The 18622-nt window shown below is 46.2% G+C and overlaps 1 protein-coding gene and 1 long non-coding RNA gene across 2 annotated transcripts in view; one reads left to right on the top strand and one right to left on the bottom strand.

The window, feature by feature from the left end:
• LOC135260444 (uncharacterized) overlaps positions 1-1615 on the bottom strand; it is a 7634-nt gene extending 6019 nt beyond the window's left edge. Inside the window, exons 1-2 of the long non-coding RNA XR_010331568.1 lie at positions 613-1615; positions 174-252 (exon numbers count right to left, since the gene is read on the bottom strand). This is a non-coding gene — a long non-coding RNA (uncharacterized LOC135260444). The remainder of the gene's footprint in view (positions 1-173; positions 253-612) is intronic.
• Positions 1616-8778: 7163 nt separating this feature from the next.
• Positions 8779-11963, top strand: LOC135260441 (bifunctional phosphoribosylaminoimidazole carboxylase/phosphoribosylaminoimidazole succinocarboxamide synthetase-like). The gene is made up of 4 exons (XM_064345656.1): positions 8779-9094; positions 9224-9287; positions 11569-11663; positions 11748-11963. Exons 1-4 carry the CDS (start codon positions 8956-8958, stop codon positions 11912-11914), a joined length of 465 nt encoding a protein of 154 aa, XP_064201726.1. The 5' UTR covers positions 8779-8955; the 3' UTR covers positions 11915-11963.
• The last annotated feature ends 6659 nt before the right edge of the window (positions 11964-18622 follow it).

Genomic DNA, 18622 nt, shown 5'->3' with positions numbered 1-18622 from the left:
CCTTTACAATCACTCTATTTACACAGCCAGATATTTACTGACGCAACTCAGGTCAAACAGCTTCGTCAGGACAGCGGCAGCGACCGACCCGGGGTCTGAACCTGTAATCTCTACATAATGAGCGCAACTCCCAAACCCCAGGCAGGGGTTAGAGCCGAGGGGACAGCGTTTACCTGCAGACACATCCCGGGCGGTGTAGTTGTGAAAGACGCTTCTCGGAAGGGCAGATTCGGACACCAGGGGAGTAAACGTCTATAGGAAAAGGAGTTTTAGAAAACGACCCCAAGTTTCTCCAGATCTGGAAGTTGTTCACGTTCATTTCCGTGACCTCCTCAGCCAGGTCACAAGACCGCAGACAAGCATGCACTCTCACTCCTCCCAAACACAAGTGAACCGCTGCTTGTTTTAATACCACAGTCCACCATTCAAACTCACACAACTTCCCAACTTCAGAAAAAATGTGCAAGGTTTCTCATCATCATTATGAATCTTGATTAAAGCCCTGTCATCAGTGAACAGAAGTTCAGTTTTATCTGTAGATATAGGTAAGAGTTTCTGCTACTGTGCCGTTTGTGTTACAGACAAGGAGGTCTTTGTGAGAATCAGGCGCACCTTCGTATTCAGGCTGGCACGGTTGGTTCGGAGGGGGTCAGACATCCATGGACTGGGAGGGGACGAGCGTGCCAGCCTGGAGACTAGAGGACAGAGAGTCAAGTGCTGAGGAAAGCGAGGAAGACAGAGCGGAGGATGCAGAGTCAGTGGGAAGGTTGGACAAAGATTCAAGAGTGGGGAGTGAAGCAGTGACACTAGAAGCGAGAGAGGAGGGAGAGAGGGAGTGGAGGTTACGGTGGACCATGACAGTAGGAGTGGATGGAGGGGAGGGAGGGAGGGGAGCAAGAGGGAGGGAGAAGGAAATGAAGTGGTGGTCGGACTGGTGCAGAGGGGTCACTGCGGGATCGGAGGAGCAGCAATTCCTCAGGATGACCAGGTCTAGGAGGTTGCCAGCTTTGCGTGTTGGTGGGGAGTGCATCAGGGAGAGATCGAATGAGTGGAGTAGGGGCAGGAAGGCTGCGGAGTGGGAGGCATCAAGGTGGATGTTGAAGTCTCCCAGGAGGATCGGTTATGTTCTGTGTAAGGACCCAAACGGAGACCAGGGAAATCCAAAAAACGTTGTCTTTATTCAGTCCAAAGTTCAAAGCCAGGTAATCAGAGATAGGACGGTACAAAATCGAGTTTCCAAAAGAATAGTGGTAAACAGGCAAAAAATAAAAAACCAGGAGATCAGATAGGCGAAGGTACAAAGGAACAGGCAGAAGAGAAGTCAAAACAAAGCGAAGGTCAAACCAGAAAGCAATCAAACAAAAGGGACAGGCAAACTCGAGGTCGTACGGAAAGGGGGTCTCAGGAATCTCAATAAACAAAGGCTTACAAAACATCGGTAGTGAATATGATCAACGTTCTGAGAGGGAGCTGGTGGAAAAGACTGACATTTATACACTGGGGAAGGTAACAATCAAGGAGGGGTTACGTGAGTGAGGGCAGAGTAACAAACATCCAGGTGAAGAACATTAGGATAATTAATTAAATGACAGGGGACTGAAAATCAGACAATAAGACGGTCTGGGTTTAGCAGGTAAAACACGTGTAGACACAGGTGCAGGCAATTGCAGAATTCAGCGTTAGGGCAGACTAGAAAGAAAAGGGGCAGAGCTACAGCACAGCATGGAAAAGGGGAGAATGGTTAATGTATTAGTATAGTGATCTAAACTATCAAAAACCCAAAACTAGTGTTTGTTAGTCCATTAGTAAAATTCACATGTTAGTATATTAATGAGGTTAGTACTTCACAATCTATAAGTTAGTAAGGATTAGTAGAAATTAGTAAAACTAGATACAAGCAGGAAGTAAAACGACTGGAAAGAAGGGGGGAAACCACGAATACCCGGAACCACCCAAATAGTGAAATCACACAAATACAGGGGAGTGAAGCAGCTCAGGGAACACAGACAGAGATGGCACTGGCGAGACAAGTGACCGGGAGAACGAAAACACTGAGACGGAGGATGTGAAAAACAATAAACCCACAGAAACACGAAAGAAACACTAACAGCAAACAGATGCCAATACAGACTACAACAGGATCAGTGGGGTGCCATCCTCTGGGAAGGAGCTGAGCAGGGTGTCGAGCTCATCGAGGAAGCTTCCCAGGGGCCCGGAAGGGCGATAGATAACCACAATATACAAGTTAACAGGATAGGTGATTGAGACAGAGTGGTATTCAAAGGTAGAGATGGAGAGGTGAGAGAGGGGGAGAACAGAATTTCCAAGAGGGAGAGATCAGCAAACCTGTGCCCCCAACACGGCCAGACGGGCAGGGGGTGTGAGAGAAGGAGAAGGAGGAGAGGGCTGCAGGGGTTGCAGTGTTGCCTGGTGTGATCCAGGTCTCAGTGAGGGCAAGGAAATGTAAGAGAGGAGGGACGCGTAGGCTGAAATGAAGTCAGCCTTCCACATAGCAGACTGGCAGTTCCATAGCCCTCCTGCTACTGAAATTGTCACAGGGGGTCAATGAGGGATAGCGAAGGTTGGAGAGGTTCCGTCGCCGCGGGGGGCCTTGCCTGCGGAAGTGCGTTCTGTAGGGGAGAGAACAGGTTGGGATGGGGTTGAGACACATAGAGCAGTGAGGACAGGGAGTAGTGAGAGGAAGGGTGGTGGCAGAAGGATACAGATGCACTAAGACTAACTGGGAGGGAGCGAGACAACAAGCGCTGGCAATTACCAAATGAATAGCAGCTGATGACTGAGCAATTACAAGCCAAGTGAAGCTAACTAGCTCCATACAATACCTGCCTAATACGGTTAGAACAAATAACTAAAAATACTACACAAACAGCAAAACTAATGCTGGGCAAACTACAAAACAGGTAGAAGTACAGGTAACAGTCTAATCTAGCTACACTATTTGCAAAAAACAGATACTTAGCCTGCTCTAGGAGAACTTCTGCAGGTCCTGCACAGCTGACACCAATTGCATTTTCTAACTAAGTAATGCCAAATATTTCTAATATAGCGCTGCTCCAAGTGAGACTACTTACACCCCCTTAGTGCAGTGCAACTTACAGTGGAATTATAACACTTCCAGGCAAAACACACGATATTTCACCGCAAGCGAGATTACTTTCCACAGCAAACTTACGTGTTCTCAGGGCACGTATGCAGTGGCAATTTTAGGATCTGGCTAGCTCACTCAGCTGCTTTCCCTACCCCGGTACTATGGCTCTCAGCTGCTCTTTTAAAATCAGTAACATTTAACAAACCTCACGCGATATAGACAAATACAAACACTTCAATTGAGTACGTCTTTAAAACCACTTAACTTTCCCGGTGTTTGAGATGCTCCCCGGGGTCCGAGTTTCGGTGCTGGTCCGGCTTCAGTCAGAGTCTCCTGTGGGGGCGTCCGCTGGTCCAGTGCAGTGAGGTGTCTCCCTTCGCAACAGGAGAGCCTCGTAAACAGGCTGGAGAGCGGATAGAAGCACTCCTAAATTCCCACTACCCCTACCGCAGCTCTGCCTCGCATAGGAACCTTGCCTTGCCCTACAACCTGCTAGCTATCTTCGCTGTCGGCGGCCCTAAACGGCATGCAAACGGCAAGCGCCCTCCGTTAACGAGTGCAGAAATACAACTAGCTCGGCTGGGCTTCCGCCCCGTAACACTGACCAAGCTAAGCTCTCCAGGCTCTAAACGCCCGCTCTGCTCCTTTCACTCCTCTGTTCCTCTAAGACAGTCCCCCCCACAGGTGCAATCACTTACTTCCATCATCTCAGGTGCAATCACTTACTCCACCGTCAGTGGTGTAACAGGCGTGATCTTGCGTTGTGTTGTGTAAAAGCACCACAAAGCAGGATTCCCAGTCGAGCTGGTTTATTCTGATAATAGACAAACAGTGCGATCACTGGACTGTTCTCAACTAGTATCTTCAGCTATGGTGATCGCTTGCATGGGCACGTTAAACTGGGCAATCAATTACAGCATACATATGTACCTGATAATAGACATCCCTCACATACACACGCAAAATACCCATACTTTTTTACTCTGAAACATTTCCAGTTTAAACAGCTAATCTGCCTGTGCCCTAGGGGGCAAGGTTACAGTCTTGGGAACATGCGCTCCCAGGTTCAAGCGCAGCTAGGGACATGTTTCTTTAACCTGCTTTTACCCTCACTAATAATTGTCTACTACCTCTCAATTATTGCTTTTGCACCATATCTACACACCGAACGTATACACTGCATTATGACGTACCGTCTGCACGTTCAGTTATTAACCGGCTACAATATTGCAAAGCCATATGGATTCAACGGGAGCTCTTCTGTGCTTACTGACCTGTGTTCTTTAATACCACGGACAGGTTTGCTAATGATATTTCACGAATTGCATAGCTATGTCATGGTGCTAACAAAGTCACAGACTGGTAAACCTCTGGTTGAAGGATTGAATCCCGCCTCGCACTCAGGCAGATAATTTCCTCTTTTACACTAACGTTTTCTTACGCTTTTATATTTTCTTTACTGAAACTCACGGCCACCCATATGCATTTCATGACGGCAAATGTATTCATTTTATTAAAAAGTTACACCAGTTCATCACTGTGCCATTTCTACTAACTATATTTCTTCACTTGGCTACCGTACAAAACCTTCTTATCAGCAAACACCACGTTTCTACATTCATGTTACCTCGCCCTATTCTCTATCTAGCCACATACAAACAATGACTACGCATACGTTCTACAACTCTGCATTAAAACATTATATTCAAAATCATGACTCACCCATAAGCATAAGTACTGAACATGAGAAAAGTAAAACAGTACAATAGATTGTCACTTAATTCTCCACTTTAACAATAAGCACTTTACACCGACTATTATATATAGCATTCCATAAGTAAACTAAGCTCGCTCATGGTCACTTTATTTATTTCACACTATATTCTGTTATCACGTCAACCTTAACCTACATGCCCATTCTGCTAAAAACATATTGTTTCAACTACGCAATTTCATCATAATTTCTCTCACACTGTTGTTATTTTCTCATCTGCAAAGCCTGCTGGGACATACGCGTCTGCTTCTATTCTCCACTATCAAGTTTTCCGGTTCTAGCTTAGCAGAACAGCGAACAGGATTCCCACCTGCAGATAAGCCTATGAAATGCCTTATAAACCTTACGAGCACTAAAAGTGCATCTCCACGAAATAACAGACAACGGAGCAGGACAAGTTGCACAAGTTGCGACATACGCAGCTCTAATTCTACGGGCTTGCTGATTCTTTTCTCTATCAAGGCCGTCAAGATGGCCGTCAAATCCGTGAGTACATACACTGGCCACATTTCACCTGCGTTTCTGTTGCGTTTACACTTAAGCCAGTGCACGCTTTGTGTCACAGCCACTGTTTGTACATTGTACAACATGTATTTCAAAGCAATGCTACCCAATATTTCCTCAATTATTTCAAGTCACTTGGCCCTGTGTTTTGTAACAACGTCACTCACTACAACAGAATAGCAGATGAACTGAGGGTAACGGTTTAGGGGTTACGGTTAGGGTTAGGGTTAGGGAGCTAGCCTGCAGCTAGGGGTTAGGGTTAGGGTTAGGGTTCTAGCCTGCAGCTAGGGGTTAGGGTTAGGGTTAGGGAGCTAGCCTGCAGCTAGGGGTTAGGGTTAGGGTTAGGGTTCTAGCCTGCAGCTAGGGGTTAGGGTTAGGGTTAGGGAGCTAGCCTGCATATCTGATGGGCTTTAATAAGGCCAGATTTTGACACTCCATCGGGGCGCCGGCCAGGCCGCAGGCTTCTAACCTTACGTGTTTGCCTGCTTGTTTCTTTATACCTGTGTCCCAGACATATGGCCCTACGCCTCTGTCTGCAAGGTGCGTTTCAGAGCTAGCTAACAGAAATAGTATTTCAAAAGCCCCTTTAACTAATACTTTTAAACTAGCATCTGATATCTGTTATATTGAGACTGTGCCTGTTCCATGCATCTATGCCATATGTAAAGCTAACCGTGGAATTGATGTGGATAACTTAATTGTCATAAAAACACGGCACGCTGCTACTAATCATAGTGAACCATCCTTAAAAATTGGACTATTAAATGTTAGATCACTCACTCCAATAGCAGATCTTGTCAACGAATTGATAATAGACCATAATCTCAATGCATTATGTCTGACTGAAACTTGGCTAAGTAAATTAACTAAAAAACAATCATCACAGTTTTCAACTTATCCCTCCAAGCAGCATTCACTTCATGAACTTTTTCGATCAGAAAATTGAGGCTATTAGAGACCAAATTTCCAAATTGTCTCCATCATGCACTATTTCTGTTCATGTTAATAAACAGCCCCGCACCTGGTTAAAACAGGAAGATTTACAGACAGCGGTACTAAACTGTTTTACGCCCATTAGCATGGTCGAGTTATCCGAGTTAGTTATGTCTTCAAAACCGATGACCTGTCTACTCGATCCTATTCCTTCAAACTGGATTAAAGAACTATTTCCAGTACTAGGCCAGCATATACTAAAAATCATTAACACATCCCTAGTCACAGGATACGTACCTGAGTCACTAAAAGTGGCAGTTATTAAGCCATTATTGAAGAAACCAAACCTAGAACCTGATAAATTGGAAAATTATAGACCTATTTCAAACCTTCCATTTTTATCAAAATTATTGGAGAAAACTGTTGCTAAGCAACTAAGTGCATACCTTAGCTCTAACGGTATCCTTGATATATTCCAATCAGGGTTTAGACCCTACCACAGCACAGAAGCCACTCTTATTAAGGTTACTAATGATCTACTGTTGTCAGCCGAGTGTAACTCTGTGTCGGTTCTTGTACTCCTCAACCTGAGTGCAGCTTTTGACACAACTGATCATGGAATTCTACTGGACAGATCCCAGGCCTCTGTTGGACTTCATGGACAGGCACTCGCATGGTTTAGATCACACCTATGTGACAGGAAACAGTTTGTCAAATTAAAAGAAGAAGAGTCCAGCTCCTCAATAATGAAATACGGTATTCCACAAGGATCAGTACTAGGGCCAGTACTCTTCTCGCTATATATGCTACCACTTGGCAATATTATCCAGGCACATGGCATAGAGTTCCAATGCTATGCGGACGATACACAGATTTATATTTCAATGAAACCTGGTGAAGCACTGCCACTTTCCCGGTTAGAGGCCTGTATTGTAGATATCAAGGTTTGGATGCTTTCTAATTTTCTGCTCCTGAACTCGGATAAGACCGAAATGTTGGTTTTAGGTCCCAAAATATTAAGGGAGAAAATGTCTACTCTTACCCTAAACTGTGATGGTTTTTTGGCTGAACCAAACATGGTTGTTAAAGACCTTGGTGTCACCATTGATCCTGATCTTACCTTTGACATGCATATAAAAAACATATACAGAATTGCCTTCTTTCACTTACGCAACATAGCTAAAATCAGGCATTTTCTGTCAATGGAGGACGCAGAGAAATTGATCCATGCTTTTGTTACGGCTAGGTTAGATTACTGTAATGCCCTGCTATCTGGCTGCCCTAATAACTCATTAAAGAGTCTCCAGCTTGTGCAGAATGCAGCTGCTTGTATCTTGACCAGAACTAAGAAGTATGAACACATTATACCAGTACTAGCGTCGCTTCACTGGCTACGCATTAAGCATAGGATAGACTTCAAGGTTTTGCTCCTGACTTTTAAAGCTCTACATGGACGTACACCTGTGTACATATCTAACCTGCTCCTATAAGCCCACAAGGTCACTCCGATCCCAAGACGCAGGCTACTTGGTAGTCCCAAGAATTTCCAAAAACCTAAAAGGTGGTAGGGCTTTCTCCTACAGGGCCCCACTACTGTGGAACCAGCTTCCAAAATTTATAAAGGAGTCAGACACAGTCTCAATATTTAAATCTAGATTGAAAACGCAACTCTATGCTCAGGCTTACAATCAGTTGTAGTCTGGAGACAGGGTGCGAGAAGCCTGTAGTCATAGAGCTTTGTAGATGGCAATCCTTTCCTTACTGTCACCTGTCAATCAGCTGTGACCCGACTTTACATGGGCTGGCTCTTGATAGGCGGCTATGGTTGTCTACCCCTCATGACTGCATGGGCTCTCCATCCCTGTCCTAGTAGATATGCAGCCATATTCTGCTCCTGGCAGGGTCCCCCCAATACATACCACTGCCACCTTACTCACTGTCTGCTATATTGCAAATTCCCTAATTGCCGTTTCTACCGTCTTCCCCACGCTGCCGGCGGGGCTCTTGCCCCAACCCTCGAGAGTGCTTCGAGAGTCGTCTGGTCTCCCCCACCTCTGCGGTCCAGACCCTCCTTTGTCATTGCCTCCACCCTGCCCACATCTGTCGCCACCTGCTGTTCCCCATCACCGCCACCCGGCCCCACCCATAATCTGAGCCACATCACATATCTTATAAAACTGGCTGACATGCTGGTCACCAGTCGGTACCGTGAGCCGACCAGAGGAGGATGGGTTTCCCCCTTGAGCCTGGTTCCTTCCAAGGTTTCTTCCCATCTGCCACAGGGAGTTTTTCCTTGCTACTGTTGCCTTAGGCTTGCTCCTGTGGGGGTTTCGGCCAGGGTTGTCTGTAAAGCTTATTGTGACAACTGCTGTAAAATACGCTATACAAATAAAATTTGATTGATTGAATTTGGCTCTGTGTGTGTGTGTGTGTGTAGTTGCTGTTGGAGCTGCAAGCCCAGGGCAGGGTGCTGGTTCTGATGGGCTCTGTGTTTGTGTGTGTGTGTGTGTGTGTGTGTGTAGTTGCTGTTGGAGCTGCAAGCCCGCGGCAGGGTGCTGGTTCTGATGGGCTCTGTGTTTGTGTGTGTGTGTAGTTGCTGTTGGAGCTGCAAGCCCGCGGCAGGGTGCTGGTTCTGATGGGCTCTGTGTCAGACCTGGCTCACTGTGAGAGGATCCGCTCAGCCTGCGCTGCATATGGAGTCCCCTGCAGCCTGAGGGTCAGCTCCGCCCACACGGGCCCCGACGAGACCCTGCGCATCAAGGCCCAGTATGAAGGTAGGGAACGGGGGGGCGCACTGGGGGGAAGGGATGGGGGTTTGGGTTAGGCATGGAGGGGAGGGGGGTTAGGCACTGGGGGGAGGGGTGCTGGGTGTGAGGTCTCATCCTGCTGTGTGTGTTTGTCAGGTGACGGCGTCCCGACCGTGTTTGTGGCAGTTGCCGGGCGTAGTAACGGACTCGGGCCGGTGATCCTCCTCTTGTCTCCAAACCAGCACGCTCCTCACCCCCCTGCCCATGGCTGACCGAGTCACTACGCTCCAGCAGAACATCACTGCGGGCTGCAGAGAGGAAGTGGAGAAAATCCCGATCCTCTGATGACCTGACCGCATACCATACCCTGCTGGCGACTTTCACATCTGCCCTCACGTCTGCGAAAGCCTCTTTTTTCCAATCCAAGATCAGTGCATGTGTCTCTAATCCACGTAAACTATTCTCCACCTTCTCTTCCCTCCTCATTCCTCCTCCACCCCCACCTCCCTCTTCCCTCTCCGCAGATGACTTTCTGGCCGCCTTTGAAGGAAAGGTGGCTACAATCCGGAACTCCTTCGCCCATCCAGTGAGCCCCCCAACCCCCCAGGACAAACCCACAGCCACACTGACCTCCTTTGAAATGCTGGAGGACTCCGATGTATTACAACTCATCACCTCTCATCGCGCAACCACCTGTCCACTTGACCCCATGCCATCTAAAGTTCTCCAATCCATCTCCAGCGAGCTCCTTCCCTATCTGTCTTCCATTGTTAATTCCTCTCTCTCCTCTGGTCATGTTCCCTCTGTTTTTAAGATGGCTCGTGTTACCCCACTACTCAAAAAACCCACCTTAGACCCCTCCTATGTAACAAATTATCGACCCGTATCCCTTCTACCCTTTCTGTCCAAAACCCTTGAACGAGCAGTTCTTAAACAATTAACCTCTTTTCTCCATCAGAACAACCTGCTAGACCCTCACCAGTCTGGCTTCCGATCCGGGCACTCAACAGAGACTGCACTCCTAGCTGTGACGGAGGCACTTGCCACTGCAAGAGCCTCACGCCTCTCCTCTGTCCTGATCCTTCTTGACCTGTCTGCAGCTTTTGACACGGTCAACCATAAAATACTCCTCTCCACCTTGGCTGGGATGGGAATTGCCGGGACTGCCCTGTCTTGGTTCGCTTCCTATCTTGCAGATAGGACCTACCAGGTCACCTGGAAGGGGTCTGCCTCTGCTTCTCATCCACTTGTTACGGGAGTGCCGCAGGGATCTGTACTGGGTCCTCTGCTGTTCTCCTTATACACCAGATCTCTTGGTTCAGTCATTAATTCACATGGCTTTTCCTATCATTGTTATGCAGATGACACACAACTCTTCTTTTCTTTCCCCCCCTCGGCCACACAGGTCAATGATAAGATCTCTTCCTGCCTGGCTGACATCTCCACCTGGATGGCCAGCCACCATCTGAAGCTCAACCTCAACAAAACTGAGCTGCTCTTCTTCCCGTACAAGACCTCCTCGCTTCGTGAACTCTCAATCACGGTTGATGGCACCACAGTGACTGCCTCTCACTCTGCCAAGAGCTTGGGGGTGGTCCTGGATGACCAACTGGACCTCAAGGAGAACATCAAGGCAACATCACGGTCCTGCAGATTCCTCCTGTACAACCATACCTGACGACGCACTCCACCCAGCTGCTCGTCCAGGCTACGATGACCTCTCGCCTTGATTACTGCAACTCTCTCCTTGCAAACCTGCCAGCTTGTGCCATACAGCCACTACAGATGATTCAGAATGCCGCTGCCCGACTCATCTACAACCTCCCCAAATTCTCCCACGTCACTCCTCTGCTGCGATCACTTCACTGGCTACCGGTCGCTGCCAGGATCCGATTCAAAGCCCTGACCCTTGCCTACACTGCCGCCAACAGGACAGCCCCCATCTACTTGCAGGACATGACTCAATTCTATGTGCCTGCTCGACCACTCCGCTCTGCGGCAGCAGGGCGTCTTGTAACCCCTCCCCCCCGCCCAAAGGGATCACAGAGCTTCTCCACCCTAGCTCCCCAGTGGTGGAACGAACTCCCCGTCCCTCTCCGAACCTCCCCCTCACTATCCATCTTCCGCCGTGGCCTGAAGACTCATCTCTTCAGACTATATCTAGACTAACCATCACCATGCTGTATAAATATTTTTTTTTAAATTAAAAAATAAAAAACCCTTTTTCCCTGTCACTTGTTACATGTTGCCCCATCCCTGCACTCCTTGGTAAATTGTATTTGTCCTAATACTGTAGCTTATTCTTCTGCCTAGTTGGCTTTGCAGATGTTAGACCAGGATAGTGTTCATTGTTCTCGGCTAGAAATAGCTGCACAAAATAAGTAATTGTACCTTACTGAACCCGTGTTCAGCAGTTGTCTACGATCATGAAAATGCACTTTTGTACGTCGCTTTGGATAAAAGCGTCTGCTAAATGAATGTAATGTAAATGTAAATGTGATGTCGGGCAACACTGTGTACCCTGTCATTAACTGCCCCCCCCTTACCCCTGACTGGGGTGCCCAGGACGTGTGGTCTTCCCTGCGTATGCCGAGTGGTAGGTCGTATGTACATACGTGTGTGTGCATGCGTGTGTTCATGCGTGTGCAGAATGTTTCTGACGTGTCCTGTGCTCCTGCAGGTCTGGGCTGCTCCACTGTTCTCTCCCCAGATGCTGCTGCGCAGTTTGCTGCACAGGTGTTGGGGCTCACTGATCACCTGGTTTGGTCCAAGCTGCGAGCCTCTATGCTCAACATCTGGATCTCCCTCAAACATGCTGACCAGAAGCTCCAGGGCTCCAGTCTGTGAAAGGGCCAGTTTTTTAATAGTATTTCAGGTTTACTGTGTTTTTGACTGGCCCTGCTTTTCTGGCCATTTTAGATCCAGAAGTTTCTCATGCTGGCTTTATAATGGCTGGAGCAGTATTGGATTTGCGGTTTATAGCAGGAAAATGCGCTCTAGTAACTCCTTACCTTACCAGTACTAGTACTTCATCAGACCTGTGTTCATGGTTGTTCCAGTGACCTTCAGTATGCACTTATTATTATTAATTCCGCTGGAGTTACACTGGAACGCTAGTCTTTATCACGAGATTGTCTGAGAGTAGAAAATTGAGTTTCTAATTGTTATTAAGGCTACCGAAATTTGTCGTTAGTTTTGTAGATCCGTCATCGAATAGATGAACTCATCAAGTACATGTAGGGCCGCTTCATATATTTATGCATTGTAATATTTGTTATGCCGTAAACTAGTAACAGACAGCATCGTTGCAATTGTTGCCCAAATTCTCAGTTTTGGAGATAGTGTTTCTCTCCTGCGAGCCCGCTTACTTTGTTTAAATGCATTTCTTGTCACATTTTATTTACCTGTGTCCGACGACCTTATTTGATTTATTTTATTAGGCTACTAATAACATGCTTCTGCAAAGGTATAGAAGTATGTAAATGAGAAAACTGCATACTTGTATTACTGCACTAGACCAGTGTTTCCCAAACCTCTCCTCGGGTACCTCCTGCCAGATCCAGGTATTTGATGTGTTTTGTCTCAAGCACACCTGATGCAGATAATCAAGAGCTTGAGGTGGTACACATCAGATAGCTGGATCAGGTTGTGGAAACTCAAGTGGAGGTTTTGGAGCCAAAGCTATTGTCTTTGAGGAATAAACTGCCATTAAATCCATTAAATGTGCTGTTTGTTGATGAGCATTAATTGGCTGTCAGGAGGAGTTTCCCTTTTAATGAAAGCCGCAGCTTTATTCTTATGTCAGTTTGCACAGCTTTCCCTCTCAAATTTGGCAACACATACCCCCCAGGTCCTGCTTGGTCTTTTCAGTGCCATGTAAATGTGTAATTCCTTTCACAAATTTACGCAAATTCAGTGCTTTTCACTTTATAATAATTGTTCAAATTGTTCAAATTATGGAACTTTACAGTGGCTTTTGACCATTTCTTTTCTTTTCAGGTTTTGAAAATGTATTTGTGGTGCAATTTACAATAAATTAAGGGTGATTGGCTCATTAGCATATTTATAAGGGTTGGATTTTGGCTTTTTCATAAAGAAGCTTGTGCTTCTAGTGAGAAAAGAGGTGCATATTTTTGTGCTGTGTCAGTTCTGGCTGAAAGCCCCACAAGGCAGTATTTAAATGTTTTTTCAGGGAAGAAGGGATTTCACTTCGCAGTTAGAGCTTATGACAGGCCTTACAGGCGTATTTCACTCTGCAGTTATAGCTTATGACAGGCCTTACAGGCGTATTTTACTCTGCAGTTAGAGCTTATGACAGGCCTTACAGGCGTATTTCACTCTGCAGTTAGAGCTTATGACAGGCCTTACAGGCGTATTTCACTCTGCAGTTAGAGCTTATGACAGGCCTTACAGGCGTATTTCACTCTGCAGTTAGAGCTTATGACAGGCCTTACAGGCATATTTCACTCTGCAGTTAGAGCTTATGACAGGCCTTACAGGCGTATTTCACTCTGCAGTTAGAGCTTATGACAGGCCTTACAGGCGTATTTCACTCTGCAGTTAGAGCTTATGACAGGCCTTACAGGCGTATTTCACTCTGCAGTTAGAGCTTATGACAGGCCTTACAGGCGTATTTCACTCTGCAGTTATAGCTTATGACAGGCCTTACAGGCGTATTTCACTCTGCAGTTATAGCTTATGACAGGCCTTACAGGCGTATTTCACTCTGCAGTTAGAGCTTATGACAGGCCTTACAGGCGTATTTCACTCTGCAGTTAGAGCTTTAACAGGCATTACAGGCGTATTTCACTCTGCAGTTAGAGCTTATGACAGGCCTTACAGGCGTATTTCACTCTGCAGTTAGAGCTTATGACAGGCCTTACAGGCGTATTTCACTCTGCAGTTAGAGCTTATGACAGGCCTTACAGACGTATTTCACTCTGCAGTTAGAGCTTATGACAGGCCTTACAGGCGTATTTCACTCTGCAGTTAGAGCTTATGACAGGCCTTACAGGCGTATTTCACTCTGCAGTTAGAGCTTATGACAGGCCTTACAGGCGTATTTCACTCTGCAGTTATAGCTTATGACAGGCCTTACAGGCGTATTTCACTCTGCAGTTAGAGCTTATGACAGGCCTTACAGGCGTATTTCACTCTGCAGTTAGAGCTTATGACAGGCATTACAGGCGTATTTCACTCTGCAGTTAGAGCTTATGACAGGCCTTACAGGTGTATTTCACTCTGCAGTTAGAGCTTATGACAGGCCTTACAGGCGTATTTCACTCTGCAGTTAGAGCTTATGACAGGCCTTACAGACGTATTTCACTCTGCAGTTAGAGCTTATGACAGGCCTTACAGGCGTATTTCACTCTGCAGTTAGAGCTTATGACAGGCCTTACAGGCGTATTTCACTCTGCAGTTAGAGCTTATGACAGGCCTTACAGGCGTATTTCACTCTGCAAGGTTAAGTAGCTTATGACAGGCCTTACAGGCGTATTTCACTCTGCAGTTATAGCTTATGACAGGCCCTACAGGCGTATTTCACTCTGCAGTTATAGCTTATGACAGGCCTTACAGGCGTATTTCACTCTGCAGTTAGAGCTTATGACAGGCCTTACAGGCGTATTTCACTCTGCAGTTAGAGCTTATGACAGGCCTTACAGGCGTTCAGGTAGCCAGACTCAAAAGCATTTATTCTCTCCCCCTCAGCTTTGTAAGCCCTGCCTCTTCAGCTCATGACATGAAGACAGAACTGGTGATTGACAGCCTGGATTCCACAGGAGAGGAGCTGAGACCTGACCTGAGCAGAAGAGAGGACATGGAGGGCAGGACAGAGGGGAACACTGGGCTGAGTCAGGTGGAGAAAGAGATACTCGCCAACATAAAAGAGGAAGAGGAGGAGGTGGAGGAAGGTGAGATGTTTCATCACATTGCTTCTCTGCCACCCTCAGCTCCAGCCAGCATTTTCCCATACAGTTCAGCTTCCTATGTTACCCTCCCATAGTCCATCATGTCAGCTCTGAGCAGATCAATCATTTTCACCCAGGAAAATGTGACAATGAAGGAAAACTGCAGCTTGCAAACACATGAAACTGGCAGAAAGGATAAGCTACATGGCCGAAAGTATATGGACACCCGAACATCACACCCATATGTGCTTGTTGAACATCTTATTGCAATACCATGGGCATTAACATGGAGTTGGATCCCCCTTTGCTGCTGTATCAGCCTCCACTCTTCTGAGAAGGCTGTCCACTAGATTTTGGAACATAGCTGCAGGGATTCGCTTTTATTCAGCCACAAGAGCATTCGTGAGATCGGAAGCTGATGTTGATGGACAAGGCCTGGCTGGCTGTTGCCATTCCAATTCATTTCAAAGGTGCTTGATGGGGTAGAGATCAGGGCTCTGTGTGGGCCAATCAAGTTCTTCCAAACCATTTCTTTATGGACCTTTATGGAAATTGTTTTTTCAATTTGAATTTAGCCTGGGCCTGGATAGTTTTGTGAGATATTTTATATATAGAAAGGTACAGAAAATAGTTTAATATTATTTTCTGATTGAGTCTGAGGCTGCTGCATTTGTGGCTACCAGTGTAAATATAAAGATAGGTGTTTATGTTTATAATTGTGAATAAATGCTGCAAGATTAATGTGTCCGCAGGTGCAGCTTCTGGGGACGTTCCATCACTGTATAAGGTGCTTTGGAGTTAGTGTTAGTCTTGGAGGGTCTGCGGTATATGTGAGTTCCTGTTCTCTGTGGCTCCTGCACACCAGTCTTCTCAAGTCAAATGTCTTGGAGCTTTCGTAATATCTTCATTATGTTAATAAATACCTCATGAGATCTGTCTGTCCTGTCTCTCTCCTCAGGGCAGTCTATTGCAGTAGTGTCTGAGGTGTTTGCTTGCTCCCAGTGCCCATTCATTCATATGGAAGAACCAAATCTTCACCAGCACATTGAGAAGGTTCACCCAGAGGAGCACAGCAGGATTCTGAGGTCTGGAGGAAATGGAGCAGAGGACCCACTGCCTCCCAGCAGCACACATCAGCACCCCACACCCCCTAAAACACTCCCCACCCCGACACAGTCCCACACAGGCGCTCCAGGGGCCCACACCTGCTCCCAGTGTGGGAAGAATTTTGGATGGCAATCTGAACTTATAAGACATGTACGAACCCACACAGGAGAACGTCCGTACGACTGCTCGCAGTGTGGGAAGAGTTTCGGTATATCAGTTAATTCACACGGGCGAGCGGCCATACCAGTGCTCCCACTGTGGCAAGAGCTTCAGATCAGCATCAGACCTGACAAAACACCAGCGGACCCACACAGGGGAGCGTCCGTTCCACTGTGCCTTGTGTGGGAAGAGCTTAATTCAGTCCAGCACTCTGAAAATACATCAGCGGAGTCACACAGGAGAATGCCCGTTCCACTGCTCCCAGTGCGGGAAGAGCTTCAGATCCGCATCGATCCTGACAATCCACCAACGAACTCACACTGGCGAGCGCCCGTTCCAGTGCGGCCAGTGTGGACGAAGCTTCAGTCAGTCAAGCACTCTGATTTTGCACCGGCGCACTCACACTGGGGAGCGGCCGTACCACTGTCTGGAGTGCGGAAAGCGCTTCAGTCACTCCAATTCTCTCACACTGCACCAGCGAATTCACACAGGAGAACGGCCATTCCAGTGCTCTCCGTGCGGAAAGAGTTTCAGTCATTCAAAATCTCTGACTCTGCACCAACGAACTCATACCGGGGAGCGTCCCTTTCATTGTTCCCTTCGTGGGAAGAGCTTTAGGTTTGCATCAAACCTCACAAAACACCAGAGAACCCACTCAGGGTAGTTTCAGTAAAATCCAGTGCTACTGACAAAACCTCATTACTGTGACTGCTTCACTGCTACTGAACAAACCTCATTACTGCGACTGCTTCACTGCTACTGACCAAACCTCATTACTGTGACTGCTTCACTGCTACTGACCAAACCTCATTACTGCGACTGCTTCACTGCTACTGACCAAACCTCATTACTGCGACTGCTTCACTGCTACTGACCAAACCTCATTACTGCGACTACTTCACTGCTACTGACCAAACCTCATTACTGCGACTGCTTCACTGCTACTGACCAAACCTCATTACTCCGACTGCTTCACTGCTACTGACCAAACCGTGTGTGGAATTAGTCACACAAGGTGTGTTCACCGTGTGGCAGCCATGTGTTGCATTTGCATTCTGTGTAACCTTAACCTTAATTCAAATAAACAGGCAATTTTAAAGTGAGCTGTTAATTGAATTGTATTATGAACAGGAAGCAACTCTTACTACTACAGTATAAGCCCACAAGCAATTTTTCATTTTAATTATTTCAGTCATTTACGCAATTTCATGTTAACATCATTTTGAAGACATTTCTACGCTATAGTCATTGATGTGTAATGAAGGGAGGAGATTTTTCTGTAGCATAACTAAAGTTATGGTACCAACAAGTACCGCTCTAAATTCCTAAGCCTTGCAGCAGGGCCCCTCTGTCTCCAGGCCACCAACCTCCCAAGGACAACAAGTTTGAAATGTCGCCTATAATCCTGTAGCCTGTATGTGTGTTCTTCTCTCTGTCTTTTTATGCTTTTCTAGAAACCCAAATGGGAGTTTGGCCTTTTGCCTCATTCTCCCTCTGCCATCCTGATAAAGGAGGAACCGGCTATGATGCCATGCTGCCCAGGACTCTGAAAGAAACTGATAGATCAAAGACTAAACAATTATTTCTGATTTAAAAGCCTGTTTAGACTAAGCGGTCACCAGGTGCCTATGTAGTATCTCATGTTAGACAAGACATAGCCAATCGTTTACTTTGTTATATGAAAGGACACAGCCATTAATTTCCTTTGTTAAATCTTACTTTATGCTTTACTGTTAAGATACTTTTTGCTTATAAAAGCAGGGACCGCCCCTGCTTTCTTCAGTTCGGCCTTATCCACCTTGTTGTGTGTAGGTGCCGGACTCTTTCTGCAGAAATAAATCCTATTTCTTATGATACACCTCATTGTGCCTGGTTATTCAATGGGGGGAATTTTCTTTGCCCAACAGTAACAATCTATGGACATAGTTAAGATTACAGTTTTCAAACCTGAAGTCCCACAGTTTTCATAAAATCCTTACAAAAGGAAAAAAATGCACAAAACTCACTTTCTTGACCAGAAGCTTGCTAAAAACGGTTTTAAACGTTTTTCATCAATAAAGTCAGTGTTTGGGTTTCTGAGGGCCAGGCTCAGGGTTAGAGTATGCGTTTCAGTTAAGGCAAGATTGTGCCTGTGGTTGTTCCACTTTTGGGATGTAACACTATAGCCTAATATATCTGTATATTTTTTCAGTCAAATACTGTTTTTCAAAATAAATTACTTTAAACACATTAGTTTTACTGTTTTTTGTGAATTCTAATTGAAAAATGAAATATTTAATGCAATCGCTAGAGCTAGACATAGTATTTAAGCTTTCACAGCTACCTTGTTTGTTGCAGACCAATCAAACTTTCTTCTTGCCATTTTTCTCCCATTTTCTCT

Source organism: Anguilla rostrata, chromosome 8, assembly GCF_018555375.3.
Source record: "Anguilla rostrata isolate EN2019 chromosome 8, ASM1855537v3, whole genome shotgun sequence".
NCBI classification, from domain to species: Eukaryota; Metazoa; Chordata; class Actinopteri; order Anguilliformes; family Anguillidae; genus Anguilla; species Anguilla rostrata.
This window is presented reverse-complemented; position numbering and strand designations above follow the sequence as displayed.